We start from the raw sequence: 23,603 nt of genomic DNA on the forward strand, positions 1-23,603 counted from the left end.
TCATCCATCCCTGGCTCTACTCATCCATCCCTGGCTCTGCTCATCCATCCTTGGCTCTACTCATCCATTCCTGGCTCAGCTCATCCATCCCTGGCTCTACTCATCCATCCCTGGCTCTAATCATCCATCCCTGGCTCTACTCATCCATCCCTGGCTCTACTCATCCATCCCTGGCTCTACTCATCCATTCCCGGCTCTACTCATCCATCCTTGGCTCTACTCATCCATTCCCGGCTCTGCTCATCCATCCCTGGCTCTGCTCATCCATCCTTGGCTCTACTCATCCATTCCCGGCTCTACTCATCCATCCTTGGCTCTACTCATCCACCATTGGCTCTACTCATCCATCCTTGGCTCTACTCATCCATCCCTGGCTCTACTCATCCATCCTTCGCTCCACTCATCCATCCTTGACTCTACTCATCCATCCTTGGCTCTACTCATCCATCCTTGGCTCTACTCATCCATTCCCGGCTCTACTCATCCATCCTTGGCTCTACTCATCCACCATTGGCTCTACTCATCCATCCTTGGCTCTACTCATCCATTCCCGGCTCTACTCATCCACCATTGGCTCTACTCATCCATCCTTGGCTCTACTCATCCATCCCTGGCTCTACTCATCCATTCCTGGCTCTATTCATCCATCCTTGGCTCTACTCATCCATCCCTGGCTCTACTCATCCATCCCTGGCTCTACTCATCCATCCCTGGCTCAGCTCATCCATCCTTGGCTCTACTCATCCATCCCTGGCTCTACTCATCCATCCTTGGCTCTACTCATCCATTCCCGGCTCTACTCATCCATCCCTGGCTCTACTCATCCATCCTTGGCTCTGCTCATCCATCCCTGGCTCAATTCATCCATCCTTGGCTCTACTCATCCATCCCTGGCTCTACTCATCCATCCTTGGCTCTACTCATCCATCCCTGGCTCTACTCATCCATCCTTGGCTCTACTCATCCATTCCCGGCTCTACTCATCCATCCTTGGCTCTACTCATCCATCCTTGGCTCTGCTCATCCACCCCTGGCTCTACTCATCCATCCTTGACTCTACTCATCCATCCTTGGCTCTACTCATCCATCCTTGGCTCTACTCATCCATTCCCGGCTCTACTCATCCATCCCTGGCTCTACTCATCCATCCCTGGGTCTACTCATCCATCCCTGGCTCTACTCATCCATCCTTGGCTCTACTCATCCATCCCTGGCTCTACTCATCCATCCCTGGCTCTACTCATCCATCCTTGGCTCTGCTCATCCATCCCTGGCTCAATTCATCCATCCTTGGCTCTACTCATCCATCCCTGGCTCTACTCATCCATCCTTGGCTCTGTTCATCCATCCCTGGCTCTACTCATCCATCCTTGGCTCTACTCATCCATCCTTGACTCTACTCATCCATCCTTGGCTCGCTCTACTCATCCATCCTTGGCTCGCTCTACTCATCCATCCTTGGCTCTACTCATCCATCCCTTTCTCTACTCATCCATCCTTGGCTCTACTCATCCATCCCTGGCTCTACTCATCCATCCCTGCCTCGACTCATCCATCCCTGGCTCTACTCATACATCCCTGGCTCTACTCATCCATCCCTGGCTCTACTCATCCATCCTTGGCTCTGCTCATCCATCCTTGGCTCTACTCATCCATCCCTGGCTCTACTCATCCATCCTTGGCTCTACTCATCCATTCCTTACTCTACTCATCCAACCTTGGCTCGCTCTACTCATCCATCCTTGGCTCTACTCATCCATCCCTGCCTCTACTCATCCATCCCTGGCTCTACTCATCCATCCTTGTCTCTACTCATCCATCCTTGGCTCTACTAATCCATCCCTGACTCTACTCATCCATCCCCGGCTCTGCTCATCCATCCTTGGCTCTACTCATCCATTCCTGGCTCAGCTCATCCATCCTTGGCTCTACTCATCCATCCTTGGCTCTACTCATCCATCCCTGGCTCTACTCATCCATCCTTGGCTCTACTCATCCATTCCCGGCTCTACTCATCCATCCCTGGCTCTACTCATCCATCCCTGGCTCTACTCATCCATCCTTGGCTCTAATCACCCATCCCTGACTCTACTCATCCATCCTTGGCTCTAATCACCCATCCCTGGCTCTACTCATCCATCCCTGGCTCTACTCATCCATCCTTGGCTCTAATCACCCATCCCTGGCTCTACTCATCCATCCTTGGCTCTAATCACCCATCCCTGGCTCTACTCATCCATCCCTGGCTCTACTCATCCATCCTTGGCTCTACTCACCCATCCCTGGCTCTACTCATCCATCCTTGGCTCTACTCATCCATCCTTGGCTCTACTCATCCATCCTTGGCTCTACTCATCCATCCTTGGCTCTACTCATCCATCCCTGGCTCTACTCATCCATCCTTGGCTCTAATCACCCATCCCTGGCTCTACTCATCCATCCCTGGCTCTACTCATCCATCCTTGGCTCTACTCACCCATCCCTGGCTCCGCTCATCCATCCTTGGCTCTACTCATCCATCCTTGGCTCTACTCATCCATCCCTGGCTCTACTCATCCATCCCTGGCTCAGCTCATCCATCCTTGGCTCTACTCATCCATCCTTGGCTCTACTCATCCATCCTTGGCTCTACTCATCCATCCCTGGCTCTACTCATCCATCCCTGGCTCTACTCATCCATCCCTGGCTCTACTCATCCATCCTTGGCTCTACTCATCCATCCTTGGCTCTACTCATCCATCCTTGGCTCTACTCATCCATTCCTGGCTCTACTCATCCATCCCTGGCTCAGCTCATCCATCCTTGGCTCTACTCATCCATCCCTGGCTCTACTCATCCATCCCTGGCTCTACTCATCCATCCCTGGCTCTACTCATCCATCCCTGGCTCTACTCATCCATCCTTGGCTCTACTCATCCATTCCCGGCTCTACTCATCCATCCCTGGCTCTACTCATCCATCCCTGGCTCTACTCATCCATCCTTGGCTCTACTCATCCATCCTTGTCTCTACTCATCCATCCCTGGCTCTACTCATCCATCCCTGGCTCTACTCATCCATCCCTGGCTCTACTCATCCATCCCTGGCTCTACTCATCCATCCTTGGCTCTGCTCATCCATCCCTGGCTCTATTCATCCATCCTTGGCTCTACTCATCCATCCTTGGCTCGCTCTACTCATCCATCCTTGGCTCGCTCTACTCATCCATCCCTGGCTCTACTCATCCATCCCTTTCTCTACTCATCCATCCTTGGCTCTACTCATCCATCCCTTTCTCTACTCATCCATCCTTGGCTCGCTCTACTCATCCATCCTTGGCTCTACTCATCCATCCCTTTCTCTACTCATCCATCCTTGGCTCGCTCTACTCATCCATCCTTGGCTCTACTCATCCATCCCTGGCTCTACTCATCCATCCCTGGCTCTACTCATCCACTCTTGGCTCTACTCATCCATCCTTGGCTCTACTCATCCATCTTTGGCTCTACTCATCCATCCTTGGCTCTACTCATCCATCCCTGGGTCTACTCATCCACTCTTGGCTCTACTCATCCATCCTTGGCTCTACTCATCCATCTTTGGCTCTACTCATCCATCCTTGGCTCTACTCATCCATCCCTTTCTCTACTCATCCATCCTTGGCTCTACTCATCCACCCCTGGCTCTACTCATCCATCCCTGGCTCTACTCATCCATCCCTGGCTCTACTCATCCATACCTGGCTCTACTCACCCATCCCTGGCTCTACTCATCCATCCCTGGCTCTACTCATCCATCCCTGGCTCTACTCATCCATCCCTGGCTCTACTCATCCATCCTTGGCTCTACTCATCCATCCCTGGCTCTACTCATCCATCCCTGGCTCTACTCATCCATCCTTGGCTCTACTCATCCATCCCTGGCTCTACTCATCCATCCCTGGCTCTACTCATCCATCCCTGGCTCTACTCATCCATCCTTGGCTCTGCTCATCCATCCCTGGCTCTACTCATCCATCCCTGGCTCTACTCATCCATCCCTGGCTCTACTCATCCATCCCTGGCTCTACTCATCCATCCTTGGCTCTGCTCATCCATCCCTGGCTCTACTCATCCATCCCTGGCTCTACTCATCCATCCCTGGCTCTACTCATCCATCCTTGGCTCTGCTCATCCATCCTTGGCTCTACTCATCCATCCCTGGCTCTACTCATCCATCCTTGGCTCTACTCATCCATCCCTGGCTCTACTCATCCATCCCTGGCTCTACTCATCCATCCTTGGCTCTACTCATCCATCCCTGGCTCTACTCATCCATCCCTGGCTCTACTCATCCATCCTTGGCTCTACTCATCCATCCCTGGCTCTACTCATCCATCCTTGACTCTGCTCATCCATCCTTGGCTCTGCTCATCCATCCCTGGCTCTACTCATCCATCCCTGGCTCTACTCATCCATCCTTGGCTCTACTCATCCATCCTTGGCTCTACTCATCCATCCCTGGCTCTACTCATCCATCCCTGGCTCTACTCATCCATCCCTGGCTCTACTCATCCATCCTTGGCTCTACTCATCCATCCCTGGCTCTACTCATCCATCCCTTGCTCTACTCATCCATCCCTGGTTCTACTCATCCATTCTTGGCTCTGCTCACCCATCCATGACTCTACTCATCCATCCCTGGCTCTACTCATCCATCCCTGGCTCTACTCATCCATCCTTGGCTCTACTCATCCATCCCTGGCTCTACTCATCCATCCCTGGCTCTACTCATCCATCCCTGGCTCTACTCATCCATCCCTGGCTCTACTCATCCATCCCTGGCTCTACTCATCCATCCCTGGCTCTACTCATCCATCCCTGGCTCTACTCATCCATCCCTGGCTCTACTCATCCATTCCTGGCTCTGCTCATCCATCCCTGGCTCTACTCATCCATCCCTGGCTCTACTCATCCATCCCTGGCTCTACTAATCCATCCCTGGTTCTACTCATCCATCCCTGGCTCTACTCATCCATCCCTGGCTCTACTCATCCATCCCTGGCTCTACTCATCCATCCTTGGCTCTAATCATCCATCCCTGACTCTACTCATCCATCCCTGGCTCTATTCATCAATCCCTGGCTCTACTCATCCATCCTTGGCTCTACTCATCCATCCCTGGCTTTACTCATTCATCCCTGGCTCTATTTATCCATCCCTGGCTCTACTCATCCATCCCTTTCTCTACTCATCCATCCCTGGCTCTACTCATCCATCCCTGGCTCTACTCATCCATCCCTGGCTCTACTCATCCATCCCTGGCTCTACTCATTCATTCCTGGCTCTGCTCATCCATCCCTGGCTCTACTCATCCTTCCCTGGCTCTACTAATCCATCCCTGGTTCTACTCATCCATCCCTGGCTCTGCTCATCCATCCCTGGCTCTACTCATCCATCCCTGGCTCTACTCATCCATCCCTGGCTCTACTCATCCATCCCTGGCTCTACTCATCCATCCCTGGCTCTACTCAACCATCCATGGCTCTACTCATCCACCCCTGGCTCTGTTCATCCATCCCTGGCTCTACTCATCCATCCTTGGCTCTACTCATCCATCCTTAGCTCTACTCATCCATCCCTGGCTCTACTCATCCATCCCTGGCTCTACTCATCCATCCCTGGCTCTACTCAACCATCCATGGCTCTACTCATCCACCCCTGGCTCTGTTCATCCATCCCTGGCTCTACTCATCCATCCTTGGCTCTACTCATCCATCCTTAGCTCTACTCATCCATCCTTAGCTCTACTCATCCATCCCTGGCTCTACTCATCCATCCTTGGCTCTACTCATCCATCCTTGGCTCTACTCATCCATCCCTGGCTCTACTCATCCATCCTTGGCTCTACTCATCCATCCCTGGCTCTACTCATCCATCCTTGGCTCTACTCATCCATCCCTGGCTCTACTCATCGATCCCTGGCTCTACTCATCCATCCTTGGCTCTACTCATCCATCCCTGGCTCTACTCATCCATCCCTGGCTCTACTCATCCATCCCTGGCTCTACTCATCCATCCCTGGCTCTACTCATCCATCCCTGGCTCTACTCATCCACCCTTGGCTCTACTCATCCATCCCTGGCTCTACTCATCCATCCCTGGCTCTACTCATCCATCCCTGGCTCTACTCATCCATCCTTGGCTCTACTCATCCATCCCTGGCTCTACTCGTCCATCCTTGGCTCTACTCATCCCTCCCTGGCTCTACTCATCCATCCCTGGCTCTACTCATCCATCCCTGGCTCTACTCATCCATCCCTGGCTCTACTCATCCATCCCTGGCTCTACTCATCCATCCCTGGCTCTACTCATCCATCCTTGGCTCTACTCATCCATCCCTGGCTCTACTCATCCATCCCTGGCTCTACTCCTCCATCCCTGGCTCTACTCATCCACCCCTGGCTCTACTCATCCATCCCTGACTCTACTCATCCATCCTTGGCTCTACTCATCCATCCCTGGCTCTACTCATCCATCCCTGGCTCTACTCATCCATCCCTGGCTCTACTCATCCATTCCTGGCTCTACTCATCCATCCCTGGCTCTACTCATCCATCCCTGGCTCTACTCATCCATCCCTGGCTCTACTCATCCATCCTTGGCTCTGCTCATCCATCCTTGGCTCTACTCATCCATCCCTGGCTCTACTCATCCATCCCTGGCTCTACTCATCCATCCCTGGCTCTACTCATCCATCCCTGGCTCTACTCATCCATCCCTGGCTCTACTCATCCATCCTTGGCTCTACTCATCCATCCCTGGCTCTACTCATCCATCCCTGGCTCTACTCATCCATCCCTGGCTCTACTCATCCATCCCTGGCTCTACTCATCCATCCCTGGCTCTACTCATCCATCCCTGGCTCTACTCATCCATCCTTGGCTCTACTCATCCATCCCTGGCTCTACTCATCCATCCCTGGCTCTACTCATCCATCCCATGCTCCAGGTCACATCATCAACTCTACATGAAGCCTTGGACTTCACACACAGGTCCGTACTGACCCGGAGGAGGGTGGACACCTTCGGTTGAGTGCAGATCTTGAGAGAAGGCACTTGGCTCACCTGTCTGACCAGGTGAGTGGTAATACTTTATTGCCCATGGTTATTTAAAACCTTTACAATATAAAAGAAAAAAGTTCGGTTAATAAATCATGAATCAAGTTCATACATGTTGAGGTAATAATTCCTTCTACAAAAACATAGTAAGATAGCAGCAGCAGGGTTAAAATAGGCTTGAATTTATGACAGTCGGCCTGATTATCATGGAAAATGATGTAGTAAGTTCATCCTGGGTGCTGGCCGAGGGGTAATATAGTAAACTGCCGGTGCAATAGAATTTAAAAAAAGCCTGTTTGCATTACAAAGAAGAGTAATTAATTATAGTAACAGTTCACGGTATCCCTGTTGATAGTCCGGGCCTGATGTAGGTAAATCTGATTTACCGACTCTAGCATACCGAATTTTACCGATTCGGTATTCTAGATTCGGTAAATCAGATGTAGGAAAAAATTCGGTCATTTTTACCGAATCTGTATGATTCAGTAATTACCGAATCGGTATTTAGAGATTCTGTAATTGCCATTGATTTCTATGGGCCTTGAGGCCCATAGGAATCAATGTCAATTACCGAATCGGTAAATACCGATTCGGTAAAATTACCGAATTTGCAAGGGGGACAGGGTGTCACTTTGACACCCTGTTGCACCCCTGATTCTGGCTTGTGTGCCATGCGGCACACATACATGCCCTTAGGGTGTACATGCACAGATGTGCATGTACACAGGAATTTGTTATTTACCATGACATAGTATGTCATGGTAAATAACGAATTCTTAAGGGGCGGTGGCACTGTTTTCAGTGCCACCTACATCACAAATTTGCGAGTCGGTAAATTTACTTATTCGGTAATTTACAGAATCGGTAAATTTACCAAATCTGTAAATATACCGAATCGGTAAATTTAAGGCCCCCTACATCTGTAACTCCAAATACCGGTCGGTACCGGCCGAAATCGGCCTTTACCGACCGGTATTTGGCCTCCTACATCTGGCCCTCAGTGTTGATCGTTATAAGACAAAGTTGAAGTGACCCGCTCGAGCTTGCTCTTCGGTGGTACCAATGGATTTATCCTCTCGTCCTTCATGGTGCTGCTAAAATTGTGTTCGTTTCCTTCAACATTTTGAAGCGGGCCTCTGCTGTTTCAAGGAATTTTACCATTCGGCAGCTCAGTTGGATATCATCGCCTTTGGAACAAGCGAGCACCGCTTGCCTAGAGGTCCGTATCTTACGGATGTTAAAAAGTGGTCTCAGGAAGGAGCATCGTTCTTGAATGAGTTTGCTGCAGATGGTGATCAGATGGACTGTGTTTTCTTTGCCGTTCCCGCAAAGTCGACATATTATTGGTGATTGTGGCCGTATCCATGGTGGTAAGTGGGCCGCTGACGGCAATAGCCCTAGGCGAAATTTCAGGAACTTCTCTTTTATTTTTTTGGTAAAGCCTGTCTGTAGATAAGCTTGGGATGAGGGCTTGATGTATGATTGAACTGTAAGCCAGCCGCGAGCCCGCTTTGACAGGGCGGCTTTGTCCTGCAGCAGTGATTCTTTCCGGAAGCCTGCTGGGGAGCCTGGGAGTTTCCATAATTGCCTTAGGCCAAGATCGTCAATAGCAGCCTCCAAGTACAGCCTTGCAGGGCAAGTTTCTTTAATTTGAAGTTCCTTCCACAGGAGAGCATTTAGGGTTTTCGGGTCTCCCCTGCTTACTTTGTGCCAGCTTTTTATGTAGGTTCCTTTGCATGTCAGCTCTTCTTTTGGTAGCCCAAATTCTAGTCTCATTTGGGCAGGCGATGTATACTTAGGGAGGCCAAAGACCATACGTAGCGCCTTTGCTACCGTTCTATCTACTAAGGAAGCATCCCTCCCCCTCATAGATTCAGTGCCGTAAGTGATGGCTGGGATTAACTTTGCCTGAATCACCTTTTGAGAGGAAGTAAGCTTGGGCCAGAAATCGCGTTTTTTAAGTTTCTCAATGCCACCGCAATAGTTAGCCCTCTTCTTTTTATGACTTCACATTGCGGCTTGAAGTTGCCCTTGCAGTCAATGATTACTCCCAAATATCGATATTCCCAGACCATTTCCAGCTTCATGGATGACAAGAGCCAGTTCCGTGTTACTTTCTTTTTAGGGAGGTTAATGCACATTATTTTGGATTTTTCACAGTTAATGTTAAGCCTGTTAGCAGCGGAGTATCTTGAAGTAATATCCAGTAGCCGCTGCAGGCCTACAGGATTCCGGCTAATAAGTAACAGGTCGTCTGCGTAAAAGAGATTCGACAGCTGGGAGCCCCCTAGCTTTGGTGCATGCGAGTTGCATTCATTTAGCAGCGTTGATAGCTCTCTCATGAAAAGATTAAAAAGTATTGGGGCAAGTACGCAGCCCTGTTTTACTCCTGTATTTGTTAGGATCTTCCTTGTTAGGTAATCACCAGAGCCTAGCCTAACTTGCACCCATGTCTCGCTGTGCAGGAGAACTAGTTAGTTTAAGAGCAACCGGGGGATGTTCAGCTTGTTTAACTTTTCCCACAGAAGGTTTCTGTTGACATGATCGAAAGCCGAGCTGTAGTCAATGTAGCACAGATATAGTGGCTGCTTTGCTTCAAGGGCGGTATCGATTAATAAAGAGAGAGCTAGAATATTGGTAGTGGTGCCCATACGTTTGCAAAAACCAGTTTGATTGTATGGAATTGCTGAAACATCAGCTGCCCATGATGACAGTTCCTCTAGAAGGAGTCCCGCAAAGTATTTTGCCTCGTTGTCAAGCAGGGCCACTAGTCGATAATTTTTAGGATCGTTTTGGTCTCCCTTTTTGAAGATAGGTGAAATGATGGCTCCCCTCCATGATGATGGGATTATTGACGTCTGCAGAATTTTGTCGAACATTGGTTTAAGAGCAGCGGCTCAATAATCCGGATCTTGCTTGAACAGTATAGGGGGAATCCTGTTTGATCCTGGCGCCCCCTCACGTCTTCCCTTTGAGAGTCTGTTGCAGATCAATGCGCACTTAATTACAATTGCCTGATCTAGCTGCTGAGGGTCGTGGTGTACTGTTCACAGCGGAGCGGTAATCGGCCCTCAGTGTCCTTCGTGGTTATAGACATTCTTTGGTTGCTTGTGTCAAAACCTTTGAAATGCATGTTAAGAAAGATTATCCAGTCATCTTCTGTGACGTGTGAGTTGATGCCTTGACTCCGCTCCTTGGACAGATTGGTAATCTTTCGCCAGAATTGAGCGCTGATGTTAGATTTGGCATCTTGTAAAAGTTTGGCCCACAGGGACTCCTCTGCTTCTCGCTTAAGTCGCCAGACCAGCCTCCTGCGATCGTTCTTTAGCAGCCTCAGTTCTTCCTTGGCAGCAGGATCTGTCCTTACCCTTCGTAGTTTTTGACCGATCAGAGTCTTTAGATTATTTAGGTGAGCATTGTTTTTAAAATTATAATTATAATACCGTGTGTGCTTCACGGATTTGCCCGCTGCTTCGAGCTGATTTTTCCCCTGTGTTATTCCCATGTTGTTGCGTAGAGTTTCTGCAAATTTCTCCCAGTTCTTGATTAGGTCTGTTGTTTCATTTTGGGCTTCGCCGAGTGCTTGCTTAGCGTAGAGCAAGAGGCGCTGAGGGTCATCTGTTCTGCACTTTATCCGCCGATCATTTACAGTATAGACTAGTTTATGGGCATTGGCGCATACTGGATTTAGAATTGTGAAGGCCCCAAGTGTCACTTCTTGAGGTAAGTGGTCACTAAAGTCTAGTGAGCCGATGTGAAAATCACTTGCCGATTGAAACAGATTACTGGAGAGGAAAGTAAAATCAATTGTTGAACTGGTCGTTATACTGTGGAATGTTGCCGCTTGGGGGCGGTCCCCTGGAAATCTTCCATTTAGTGCTCGGAGACCTAGTTCTTCTAGTGTCGCTAGGAGTCGCTGTGCAGTTTTTGTTCTTCTTCCTCCAGAAGAGTAATCTTGAGGGCTTGGTTCCCATGCAAACGGGTCCTCATCTGTGCTAATTTCTGTGGCTGGGTTGTTGAGCATATTCTGATTAAAATCGCCGCTAATGATCAGATTATTTGTTTTCTCCGCGGTTAATAGTTTTATAAGCTCTTCTTTCAGATGTTGGGCTCCTTGCTTCTTGCCTCGGGGTGTAAGTAAAGGTTTATCAGAATTATCTCCTCGTTGTTTGCCTGTTCACGAATGGAGATGCGTAGTGCTTGCATTGCGTTTGGAGGGTCTAATTTGTATGCTAGTGGCTCTACTGCAAACATGCTTCTTAATGAACTGAATGTAGCAAGGCCTCCCTTATTGTGGCCAAATCTTGCACTCTGTGCAGGAGAGATAAAATTCAGGGTGTAGCCTGGGAGTGGTGGAGGAGAGTCTGACCAAGTTTCTTGTAATGCTATGAGGTCGAATCTTTGCATGTACAGGTTTAGTTCTGTGTCCATGAGCTTATCTCCGACACCATTGATGTTCCAGGAGCAGAGTTTAAAATGTAAATTTTTTTTTAAAGGATTTCCCGGTAACGGACTTGTTTTGTCAATGTTTTTCCGACTTGTTGTTTAAGGTCCTGGACAACCAAGTCCAGTCTAGGTTGGTTGCCTCTTTCACAACGTATTGCCTTCTAAAGCCTTGCTCTTTTCCTTTTAAATTGTCAGGGGTGTTGCTGCGAGCCCCTCGCAGTACGGAAAGTGACTGAGGGTCCTGGTTGGCCCGGTTTTGTACATTCCGTTGTTGAAAGTCAGATGCCAAGTGGTCTGGGTATCTGGGTTTTACAAATGGGTGAAGGATTATGCCCCAGCTATTGAGCTTCGCTTGTTCTTTGAACACTCTCTCGGCTAACTCCGTTGTGGCCCATACTGTTTTAGTGGCTTCTACCCCTGGGCATTCCGGTGAGACTGTGAATTCCACTGACTCCAGATCCTTGGTGGATATATTTGTTAAGCTGTCAATAGAGTTCAGCAGGCGTAGTATGTTGCCCCTATTTAGGATGTCGAAGGTGCCCCTGGATGTGTATTCCGGAATTAGAGAAATTATGGGGTTACCTAAGTGCCCCTTTTCCCAGTTAGGGCTGCTCAGTGCGGTTATTGAGGTGGTCTCGACCCTGACAGGTCCCTCTGCTGGCGTTCGCTGGTCTGGGGCCATTGGTTCATCTGTTCCCTTGAACTCCTGGTTTGAGGGACTTGCTATTGATGCGGCCTCTGAGGGTCGCCTGCTTTTGCCCCATTACCTGCGTTGGGGGGAGGTTTCTTGTGGCGCTCAAATTAATGGTTTTTTCCCCGGACTTGTTCAATCTTTCGCTAGCATTCTATTTTGCGGCTTTTGCACTGCTCGTCTGGGCGGGGCCATCTTCTTTTTTTGAAGTTGCCATGATGGAGGTTTTTCTTTTCCGATTCTTTTTCCTTTGAGTCATGTGCCACTGTTCCTGGTTGGAAATGGGGCTTGCGTCCTGATCTGTGTCTGTTTCACAGCTCATTTAGGTCGACTTATCAAGCATTGGATATGGAACTAAATTGCTAGCTTGGTTGATCTTGCCTTTGCCTTCTGCGGGGGTGTTTAGCTTTAGGTTGCAGCACTTCCTTCTTTGTTTTCTGCCCTGCTTCAGGGAGCGGCCATGATCCCGTGGTTCTTCCATTTGGGGGTGTTCTCGTGTAGCTGCCATATTACTATTTGTTGGCTATAAGAGATCTCCTTCCCTGGGGTGTCCGTTTGATCTTTGTAATGTTATGTGCTCCTTTTCCCTTGACCTCTGCTCTTCTTGTGCTTGGGATAAGGGCCCCTCAGTTGGTGTCAGAGTTCCCTCGTTGGTTGTCTGCCGTGCTCTGTTTTGGTCGATGAACTATTTTTTACCGCCTCCCTAATGTCTGAGAGAAGATTATCCATTGCTGCTGGGAGTGTGGCCAACTTGTCCACGATTACTATGCCAGTGCAGTTCGATTTTAGGAGTGTTGTCTCTTCTTGTGCCCTTTTAACCAGACTGTTCAGTTCAGCTAGCTTGTTGTCGATGTTAGCGACAAAGATTGATAGTGAATGTAGAACTGACAGCTGGAGGTCCATCTTGTCCGATTGGTATTGGATGGCGTTAACGGACAGTTGCATTGTATGCAGGAGAGATTCCCATATGTCTCCCTTAGCTTGTGGTGTTACGTTACTGGGGCTGGGTTGTGATGCATTGCAAGTTAGGCCTGTTGCTACCTCATGTGAAGCCACGTGGGAGGGTGCTATATACGAGGCAACCAACTCTTCTTGGGTGAGGTACGAGGCTTCTGGGTCCATGGCCTTTAGTGGAATAGAGGCTGAACCGACAAGGCCTGGAGGAAGGCTTCGGGGGGGGGGGGGTATTGAGGGATTCTCAGAGTGTGCTGGTTGCTGGGCGTGTGCCTGGAGAGCATGCGAGTCCAGTGCTGTGGTAAGCTTTCCAGTGGGAAAATCCAGAGTCTGCCCCTTTAATTTGTCTTCTTGGTCAGTGATCCTGCCCGTTCCTTTGCTGTGCTCTGGTTGCTCATGCCTGCGATCGTGTGTTGAGAGTATGTTTTTCTCGCACATGTGATCCTGTGGTGGTCAGGGGGCGCCCCGCCCTGCCTTTATTCCGGGGCCCGTGCTCAGCTGATACTATGATGCTGATGTTTTGAGTGCGTCAAGCGCGTCCGGTGCGCCGGGCGCCTCAAGTACCTTTTGTATCCCTGGGTTTTCCACGGCGTCTCTGGCTGTGTTGTTCTTCTCTTCTGGGGAGATTTTTGCTCCAGTTGGATTTGAAATGCCCTTCAGGCTCCAGTTTATTATGGGTCCAGTGTTCTGGGCGCTCTGGATGGGGTCTTGAGGCTCGCTCTTGTATGCCCATGGCTTTATTTTTTCTGACTGGTCCAGGGTCAGGGTCAGGGTCAGGTCCAGGTCGAAGTCCCGCTTTCTGATGTTCATAGGAGTCCCCCCGCGGTGAAGCTCACTGCATTGTTCAGTCTCTGTGACGTCAGGGCACTCCCTATCATCGCTGACTTCTTCTTCTTCTTCGTCTTCACCTTCATACTCAAACCCCTCTGTGGCGGGCTTTCTCTTCAGCCCTCTCATTGGCTCTGTCTGAAGCTCTTGGTCCGGTGCGTAGGTTATGGGTAGCATCGGAGTAGGCAAGTTGTTGGTGTTCCGGCTGTTCAAGCAGAGGACCGCGCCAGCGTCTTTAATAAGTGAAAATGTTGTGTACATTTTTGGTTGGTAACTACCCCCTTTGAGTTTTAATGAAGGGTTCGGGCTGGGGTGGCCTACGAGCTTCCATTGCCCCTTTCTTCAAGTCTTCTTTGCTGGTATTCTTAGGGTCAATGCTGAATTTCTTGCCCTTATTTGCTTTCTTGGCTCTTTTAATAGGATTCAGGGGTGCCTGTGGATCCCTAGATCTCCCGGATCTCATTGTGATCCCCTGTTCCCTCTCCAAGTCTTATTCTTTGTCTTTGTCTTCACGGGGTGCTGCCCTTGCGTCGGTGTGCTTGTTGCGCTGGAAACTTTGGGGGTGGGTTGCTTCGGGCGCTGGGTGGTAGGTGCTGGAAACCAGTGCCTGAGTCAGGGTTTTTTTTAGCCTTAGCCCTTAAATTGATGCTGAATGCCTGGTTTCCTGGTACATTGGCTGCCAGCACCGACTCCCGCTCTGATCCAGATGACCCCTGCCCCAGCTCAGGGAAAGGGCAAGGGGCCCAGGCACTCCCTAGAGGGAAGAGGAACGCAAAAAAAAAAAAAAGAGAATTACTGCCTGATATTGACAGCTCCCCGCCGGCCTCCACCTCAGCTGCAGTGGCAAACGGGGCACAGCAAGGTGGGGTAAGGCACACCACCATGCAGGGAGGTTGTGGCCTGTTATTTTTCATGTGATGTAAATATACCAAAGCAGCAGCTGCAGGCTTCTTTACCGGCCTCTCAAACATGAATGTCTTGTCCAGCCACATTACTAGATATTTTACAGCAGATTCAAGCGGGGATGGGGACCTAGAGAATCTGTCCAACAATCCGGAGTCCAGCGATTCAAGTCCTTGCCATCCGCCACGACACCCGTCTTTTAACCGCATGCAGCCATCCGCCACGACACCCGTCTTTTAACCGCATGCAGCCATCCGCAACGACACCCGTCTTTTAACCGCATGCAGCCATCCGCCACGACACCCGTCTTTTAACCGCATGCAGCCATCCGCCACGACACGCGTCTTTTAACCGCATGCAGCCATCCGCCACGACACGCGTCTTTTAACCGCATGCAGCCATCCGCCACGACACCCGTCTTTTAACCGCATGCAGCCATCCGCCACGACACGCGTCTTTTAACCGCATGCAGCCATCCGCCACGACACGCGTCTTTTAACCGCATGCAGCCATCCGCCACGACACGCGTCTTTTAACCGCATGCAGCCATCCGCCACGACACGCGTCTTTTAACCGCATGCAGCCATCCGCCACGACACGCGTCTTTTAACCGCATGCAGCCGTCCACCGCGACTGTGGAAGACACGGATTCTGTCGTGAGGATTCAGAATCTTTCTATGGAGCTACGGCAATACCAATCTGAGGGGGATATTTACAATAACATGCCAGAGCATAGTGTTATGCAAACATTGGTAACGCCGCACTTCATCATTTTAAAAATGCAGGTATTTACAAAATACGGCACCCCCCCTGTGTTTCCCCTAGCACTGGCGCTTTAAAAGCTGCCTAGCGCTAGCACAGGCGCCCTTGCGCCATGTTGCAAGGGCGCCTGCGCTGCAGGGGCGATTGTTTATGTGACACCTTCCTGCACATACAGATCTTGAAGGGTGATTCTGTGTTTCTATGTGTTATAGAATTTAGCACACATAGAAAGAGCAAAATATGAGGAGATATTAATGATTTCTCCTCGTATCGCCATCCTAAGACCAGATTTTACCTGGCCTTAGATTATGGCGCTGCGCCATCCTTGTAAATATGGGGCAGCCCTAAAAGCAATGGGTGTTGCAGCGGAACGCCCACTGCAACAACAATTGCACGCCCCATTCTTGCTAATTGAAGAGTGAAAATGGCCTTATTTACAAGGCGGCGTTATTATCAGTATATGCCCCTCTTTCTATGTCCATTTCGTATATGCTCCTATCGGTATATGCCCCTTTTGCTATATGCCTCTTTCAGTGTATATTCCTATCGGTATATTCCCTTTCTGCAACATGGCTCTTTTGCTTTATGCTCCTCTCAGTATATGCTGCTTCAGGTATATGCTGTTTTAGGTATATGCTGTTTTAGGTATATGCCTCTTTCGGTATATGCTGTTTTAGGTATATGCCTCTTTCGGTATATGCTTCTATCAGTATATGCTGTTTTAGGTATATGCCTCTTTCAGTATATGCTCCTCTCAGTATATGCTGTTTTAGGTATATGCCTCTTTCGGTATATGCTGTTTTAGGTATATGCCTCTTTCGGTATATGCTGTTTTAGGTATATGCCTCTTTCGGTATATGCTTCTATCAGTATATGCTGTTTTAGGTATATGCCTCTTTCAGTATATGCTCCTCTCAGTATATGCTGTTTTAGGTATATGCCTCTTTCGGTATATGCTGTTTTAGGTATATGCCTCTTTCGGTATATGCTTCTATCAGTATATGCTGTTTTAGGTATATGCCTCTTTCGGTATATGCTGTTTTAGGTATATGCCTCTTTCGGTATATGCTTCTATCAGTATATGCTGTTTTAGGTATATGCCTCTTTCGGTATATGCTGTTTTAGGTATATGCCTCTTTCGGTATATGCTGTTTTAGGTATATGCCTCTTTCGGTATATGCTTCTATCAGTATATGCTGTTTTAGGTATATGCCTCTTTCAGTATATGCTCCTCTCAGTATATGCTGTTTTAGGTATATGCCTCTTTCGGTATATGCTGTTTTAGGTATATGCCTCTTTCGGTATATGCTGTTTTAGGTATATGCCTCTTTCGGTATATGCTTCTATCAGTATATGCTGTTTTAGGTATATGCCTCTTTCAGTATATGCTCCTCTCAGTATATGCTGTTTTAGGTATATGCCTCTTTCGGTATATGCTGTTTTAGGTATATGCCTCTTTCGGTATATGCTTCTATCAGTATATGCTGTTTTAGGTATATGCCTCTTTCGGTATATGCTGTTTTAGGTATATGCCTCTTTCGGTATATGCTGTTTTAGGTATATGCCTCTTTCGGTATATGCTGTTTTAGGTATATGCCTCTTTCGGTATATGCTTCTATCAGTATATGCTGTTTTAGGTATATGCCTCTTTCAGTATATGCTCCTCTCAGTATATGCTGTTTTAGGTATATGCCTCTTTCGGTATATGCTGTTTTAGGTATATGCCTCTTTCGGTATATGCTGTTTTAGGTATATGCCTCTTTCGGTATATGCTTCTATCAGTATATGCTGTTTTAGGTATATGCCTCTTTCAGTATATGCTCCTCTCAGTATATGCTGTTTTAGGTATATGCCTCTTTCGGTATATGCTGTTTTAGGTATATGCCTCTTTCGGTATATGCTTCTATCAGTATATGCTGTTTTAGGTATATGCCTCTTTCGGTATATGCTGTTTTAGGTATATGCCTCTTTCGGTATATGCTGTTTTAGGTATATGCCTCTTTCGGTATATGCTCCTATCAGTGTATTCCCTTTCTTCTATATGCTCCTGTCAGTATACGCACCTATCAGTATATGGTCCTATTATTATTTGTCTCTTTCGCCATATATACCCTTTTCAGAATATGCTTCATTAGGTACAGGCTCCTACCGATATATGCCCTCTTCGCTATAAGTACTTCACTTTAAATGCTCTTAACTGCTTTTAGGTTAATCACTTCCTTGTAATATATATTTATTTTATGTTTCAAAAACAATAGCACAGTGAGTATTTTTTCTAGCCTCTTGTTGTTTCCCAGGTACACACTTGGCTTCATACATCTGATCAGAAATTGAATAATATATATTTATTTATATTTCTGGACAGCGCTTGTCTAACTGGAAACCTGGACTTGACGAGGTCAGATAATACGAACTATGAAAGCACCACCTTATTTCCACTCTATGAGGGAACCCTGATCATTGCAGCGTTTGTGTTCGCCAAAGGGAAGCCCTTCAGAAAGCCTCTGTATACAAACTGTAAGTGCACATTTTCAGTAATGTATGGGTAGTGTCAAATGCATGCACAGGGGCTCCATGGCAGTGACTGCTGACAGCCCTTTGAGGGGTGAGGGCGCTGCAGGAGTCTTATTATTTACAATGTCTGCTCCTCCTGATTGCTTCCTGATTACATGTTCAATTGCAAACAAGCATGACCTGTCTCTATGCTTTGGATGGGCTGTGACCTATGTATGATTCTCCTGAGATGCAGGGGCTCACTGTCCACTGGGTGGGAGCATACCACCCAGTGGAAATCCAGGGGACTGCTAGAGGGGAGCTACCACCCAGTGGAAATCTAGGGGACTGCTACGTGGGAGCTACCACCCAAAAATATGTAGTCTTCATATTTTCTGCTTATTTTTACCCCACTGCATTTCATATGTTTGTGTGTGTATACCTCTCAAGATTTGAAGCATTATAGTCTGATACATTAGAGGTTATTCATTCATATATATGTAGTCACATGATCTATAATATTTTAGAGAATTAACGGACGGTGCAATAATCACTTCCTTCAAAGAAGAAGTCAAATTACTTTTGATAAACAAAACTACATCCGGCTCCCAATTCTTGAGCTAATTTGCTCCTTACCACCTACCAGGGTCCGCACTTGACTCTAAGGGGTCGATTCCGATTCGGGAAAAAAAACTTCCGTACGATTTGTATCCGGAGCCCTCTCTGTACAAATCGTACCTGTCCGTCCGAGTTGCGTAGTGCGATCCGTATTCCGTGAATCTGTCCAAATCGTCGCGATCCGTACGTATTGCAAGGCTGAAACCGTGAACCGTACGACTCGTACACATGCCGTACGACTCGTACACATGCTGTATGACCCGACGAGTACGATCCGGACCGGGGTATGAGGACGCGATTCGTACGGTCCACGTCAGGTAAGGGCGTGTCGTACAGAAAAGCACACAAACACATACACACTGTACGGTCCGTACCCCCCATGATCGCAGGGGTACGCACCGTATCCCTGCGATCATGGGGTGTACGCACCGTACCCCATATACGATGGGTGTACGCACCGTACCCCATGTACGGTGTACCCATCGTACATGGGGTACGGTGCGTACACCCATCGTACATGGGGTACGGTGCGTACACCCCATGATCAAAGGGGTACGCACCGTACCCCTGCCATCATGGGGGTAGGCACCGTACCCGGGGGGGGCGTTCCATACCTGTTTTGGCGCGAACTCTGCTTTTACCGCTGTTTTCAGCTCCCGTAGAAAAAGGATCGTACGGTGCGTCCCCGACACGTATCGTACTTGCTGGGTCGTAAAAACCAGCCGCGAACCGTACAGATGTCACGTACAGCGGGTTCCGAGGGAGAATCATACGGAGATTAGAGTAGTACGGTCTCTGTACGACTCGTACGGATTACGGCTCCTGGTACGAATCGTACTTCGTCGTACGTACGGGGGACGTTGCAGGTTACGATTGGTACGGGAAAAATGCTCCGAACGGCTATTCGGAGCGGTTTTTCCCGAATCGGAATCGGCCCCTAAGTGTGAAATGGCTAACGCACTCCTGAATACCCACAGGATATACAACGAGTATTAACAACTTGTATGTTCTCTTGTGATCCACTCATATTTATGTTCCCAATTCTTTTCCCCACTCTATTTATTTGATATGATCTACAACAAGTACCGTCATCATCTATGTTTTAAAGTAATGCATGTTCCTAGTTCTTCCCTCTATCTATTAGATGTTACATTTGTAAAGCACTCCGATACCCTTCCAGTGTCTAGCTCGCGCTATATAAAACTTTAAAAATAAAATAAAATAAATGAAAGAATAATATGTTAATTATTCTCTTTGAGAATATTCAATGTAACGCCAGCCCTTTTAAAAATAATCAGAAATGTGCCTTTAATCTGGTTACAAACAAGTGTAAGGGCTAGAGGAAATCTTTGGCCTCCTGGGGGGCTTGGATCAAGGAGGAAGAAGATCTAGACCTCAGGCAGCCACCAAAAAGCCAGCCTCGCCAATATCAGCTTTTTCAGACAACATAACTGCTGAGTGCAGAGATAGACAACAACCTTCTCCATATGGAAAATGGTATACACTCAAAATATCGAGTTTTTAATATCGAGTTAAAAATATAGAATGGACACAATATCGAATGGACAGAATATAGACTACAAAAATATCGGAAAAAATAGCATTAATATCGAATCAAAAATATAGAATGGACAAAATATCGAATGGAAAGAATATAGACGACAAAAATATAGAATGGACAGAATATAGACAACTAAAATATCTAATTTGAGGTAAGTAAGTTAGTATTAATTTTTGTAAGTATTTTTTATGTTAGTATATGTGTGAAAAGTGCATATTTAATTTATAATTTATTTTAATTAATTCATTTTATGGTATTTAATTTTTGCGTAATATAATTCTGTAGCGGGTTGTGGGTTTATAGGGAAATAGGGTGGGAAGTAATTTAATTATAATTAATTAAATATGTTAATGTATTTATTGGTATTTATTTTGAATTAATTGTTAATTAATAATTAATTGGTAATTAATTAAAATATAATTGGTAATTATTTTAATTAATTAATTAATTGGTCATTATGTTAATTTTATTAGCGGATTTTCTGTAGCGGGTTGTGGGTTTATAGGGGAATAGGGTGGGAAGTAATTTAAATATAATTATTTAAATTTTTTAATTTATTTTATTGGTATTTATTTTTAATTAACTGGTATTTAAATTTTTAATTGGTAATTAATTAAAATATAATTGGTAATTAATTTTAATTAATTGATTAATTGATAATTATGTACATTTTATTAATGTACTTTCTGTAGCGGGTTGTGCGTTTATAGGGGAATAGGGTGGGAAGTAATCTAATTATAATTAATTACATTTTTAAATTTATTAATTGGTATTTATTTGGAATTAATTGATATTTAAATTTTTAATTGGTAATTAATTAAAATATAATTGGTAATTAATTTTAGTTAATAGTTTACTTGATAATTATGTTAATTTTATTAATTTAATTTCTGTAGCGGGCTGTGGGTTTATAGGGGAATAGGGTGGGAAGTAATTTAATTGTAATTAATTAAATATTGTTATTTATTTATTGGTTTTGTTTTGTTTTAAGTTTTTAATAATTTTTAAATTGTTAATTAATTAATTGGTAAATAATTTGTATTATAGGTAATTATTTGTAAAAATTCTTTTTTTTGTATTTTTTATTGATTAATTATTTTATTATATCAAATTGTTAATTACTTTTAATTATTTTGTATTTGGTATTAATATTTAATTTATTTTTATTCATATATGAAATATTTACTTTCCCTAACTACTCTTGCACTCTCTGGAGTGTGAATAGTAATTTTTACCCATACACTATCCAACGCTTTCCCTAATGTTGCACTCACTGGAGTGGGAATAGTAATTTTCACCCCTACGCTATCCAATGCTTTCCCTACTGTTGCACTCTTTGGAGTGGGAATAGTAATTTGTACCCCTACGCTATCGAACACTTTCCCTACTGTTGCACTCACTGGAGTGGGAATAGTAATTTTTACCCCTACGCTATCCAACGCTTTCCCTACTGTTGCACTCTCTGGAGTGGGAATAGTAATTTTTACCCTGCCGCTATCCAAAGCTTTCTCTACTGTTGCACTCTCTGGAGTGGGAATAGTCATTTTTACCCCTACGCTATCCAACGCTTTCTCTACTGTTGCAGTCACTGGAGTGGGAATAGTAATTTTTACTCCTACGCTATCCAACACTTTCCCTACTGTTGCACTCTTTGGAGTGGGAATACTAATTTTTACCCCTATGCTATCTAACACTTTCCCTACTGTTGCACTCACTGGAGTGGGAATAGTAATTTTAACCCTGCCGCCATCCAACGCTTTCCATACTGTTGCACTCTCTGGAGGGGGAATAGTAATTTTTACCCTCCCGCTATCCAATGCTTTCCCTACTGTTGCACTCACTGGAGTGGGATTAGTAAATTTTATGCCTACGCTATCCAACGCTTTTCCTACTGTTGCACTCTCTGGAGTGGGAATAGTAATTTTTACCCCTACGCTATCCAACGCTTTCCCTACTGTTGTACTCACTGGAGTCGGAATAATCATTTTTACCCCTACGCTATCCAACACTTTCCCTACTGTTGCACTCACTGAATTGGGAATAGTAATTTTTACTCCTACGCTATCCAACACTTTCACTACTGTTGCACTCTCTGGAGTAGTAATAGTAATTTTAACCCTCCCGCTATCCAACGCTTTCCCTACTGTTGCACTCTCTGGAGTGGGAATAGTTATTGTTACTCCTACGCTATCCAATGCTTTCCCTACTGTTGCACTCTTTGGAGTGGGAATAGTAATTTTTACCCCTACGCTATCCAACGCTTTCCCTACTGTTGCACCCTCTGGAGTGGGAATAGTAATTTTAACCCTCCCGCTATCCAACGCTTTCCCTACTGTTGCACTCTCTGGAGTGGGAATAGTAATTTTTACCCCTACGCTATCCAAAGCTTTCCCCACTGTTGCACTCACTGGAGTGGGAATAGTAATTTTTACCCCTACGCTATCCAACACTTTCCCCACTGTTGCACTCTCTGGAGTGGGAATAGTAATTTTTACCCTGGCGCTATCCAACGCTTTCTCTACTGTTGCACTCTCTGGAGTGGGAATAGTAATTTTTACCCCTACGCTATCCAAAGCTTTCCCTACTGTTGCACTCACTGGAGTGGGAATAGTCATTTTTACCCCTACGCTATCCAACACTTTCCCCACTGTTGCCCTCTCTGGAGTGGGAATAGTAATTTTTACCCCTACGCTATCCAACGCTTTCTCTACTGTTGTATTTACTGGAGTGGGAATAGTAAATGTTACTCTCCTGCTATCCTATGGTAAAAATATAGTCTATTTTTTATTAATATTATGTTTATATATATATATATATATATATATGTGTGTTAAAAAATTTAATTGTATGTTTATTGATTTTTAACTTAAATGAATTATTTATTAATTTTAAGGTTATTTAAGTATTTTAAGTATGTTTAAGTTAATTATATTTATTATTTCATTACTTTTACATTAGTTTTAAGATATTTAAAAAATTCGATATTTTGACTAACTATATTTTTTACATCGATATTTTTTATTCGATATTTTTGTACTTACCGGTTTGGAGATAGGATGTCGATATTTTGGTATTCTATATGTTTTTAATCAATATTTTGCTACATCGATATTTATGACATCGATATTATGTCAGTGATCCATGGAACAACACTTCTGTTGCTCAAGTATGACATGCAGTGAGAGGCCACCTTAGAAACCCACAAAGACCCTTTTGGTGCTGAGACGGTTGAGCTAGAGGCAAGAAGGGAGGGGTTTGAGATGCTCCTG

The 23,603-nt window shown here is 46.1% G+C and overlaps 1 protein-coding gene across 1 annotated transcript in view; it reads left to right on the forward strand.

The window, feature by feature from the left end:
- Positions 1-23,603, forward strand: part of LOC144770984 (putative cation-transporting ATPase 13A4) — a 1,004,626-nt gene that overhangs the window by 918,614 nt on the left and 62,409 nt on the right. Inside the window, exon 27 of the mRNA XM_078655851.1 lies at positions 18,028-18,179. Coding sequence (XP_078511977.1) covers positions 18,028-18,179 — 152 coding nt within the window. The remainder of the gene's footprint in view (positions 1-18,027; positions 18,180-23,603) is intronic.

This window comes from Lissotriton helveticus, chromosome 7 (assembly GCF_964261635.1).
Source record: "Lissotriton helveticus chromosome 7, aLisHel1.1, whole genome shotgun sequence".
Classification (NCBI taxonomy): Eukaryota; Metazoa; Chordata; class Amphibia; order Caudata; family Salamandridae; genus Lissotriton; species Lissotriton helveticus.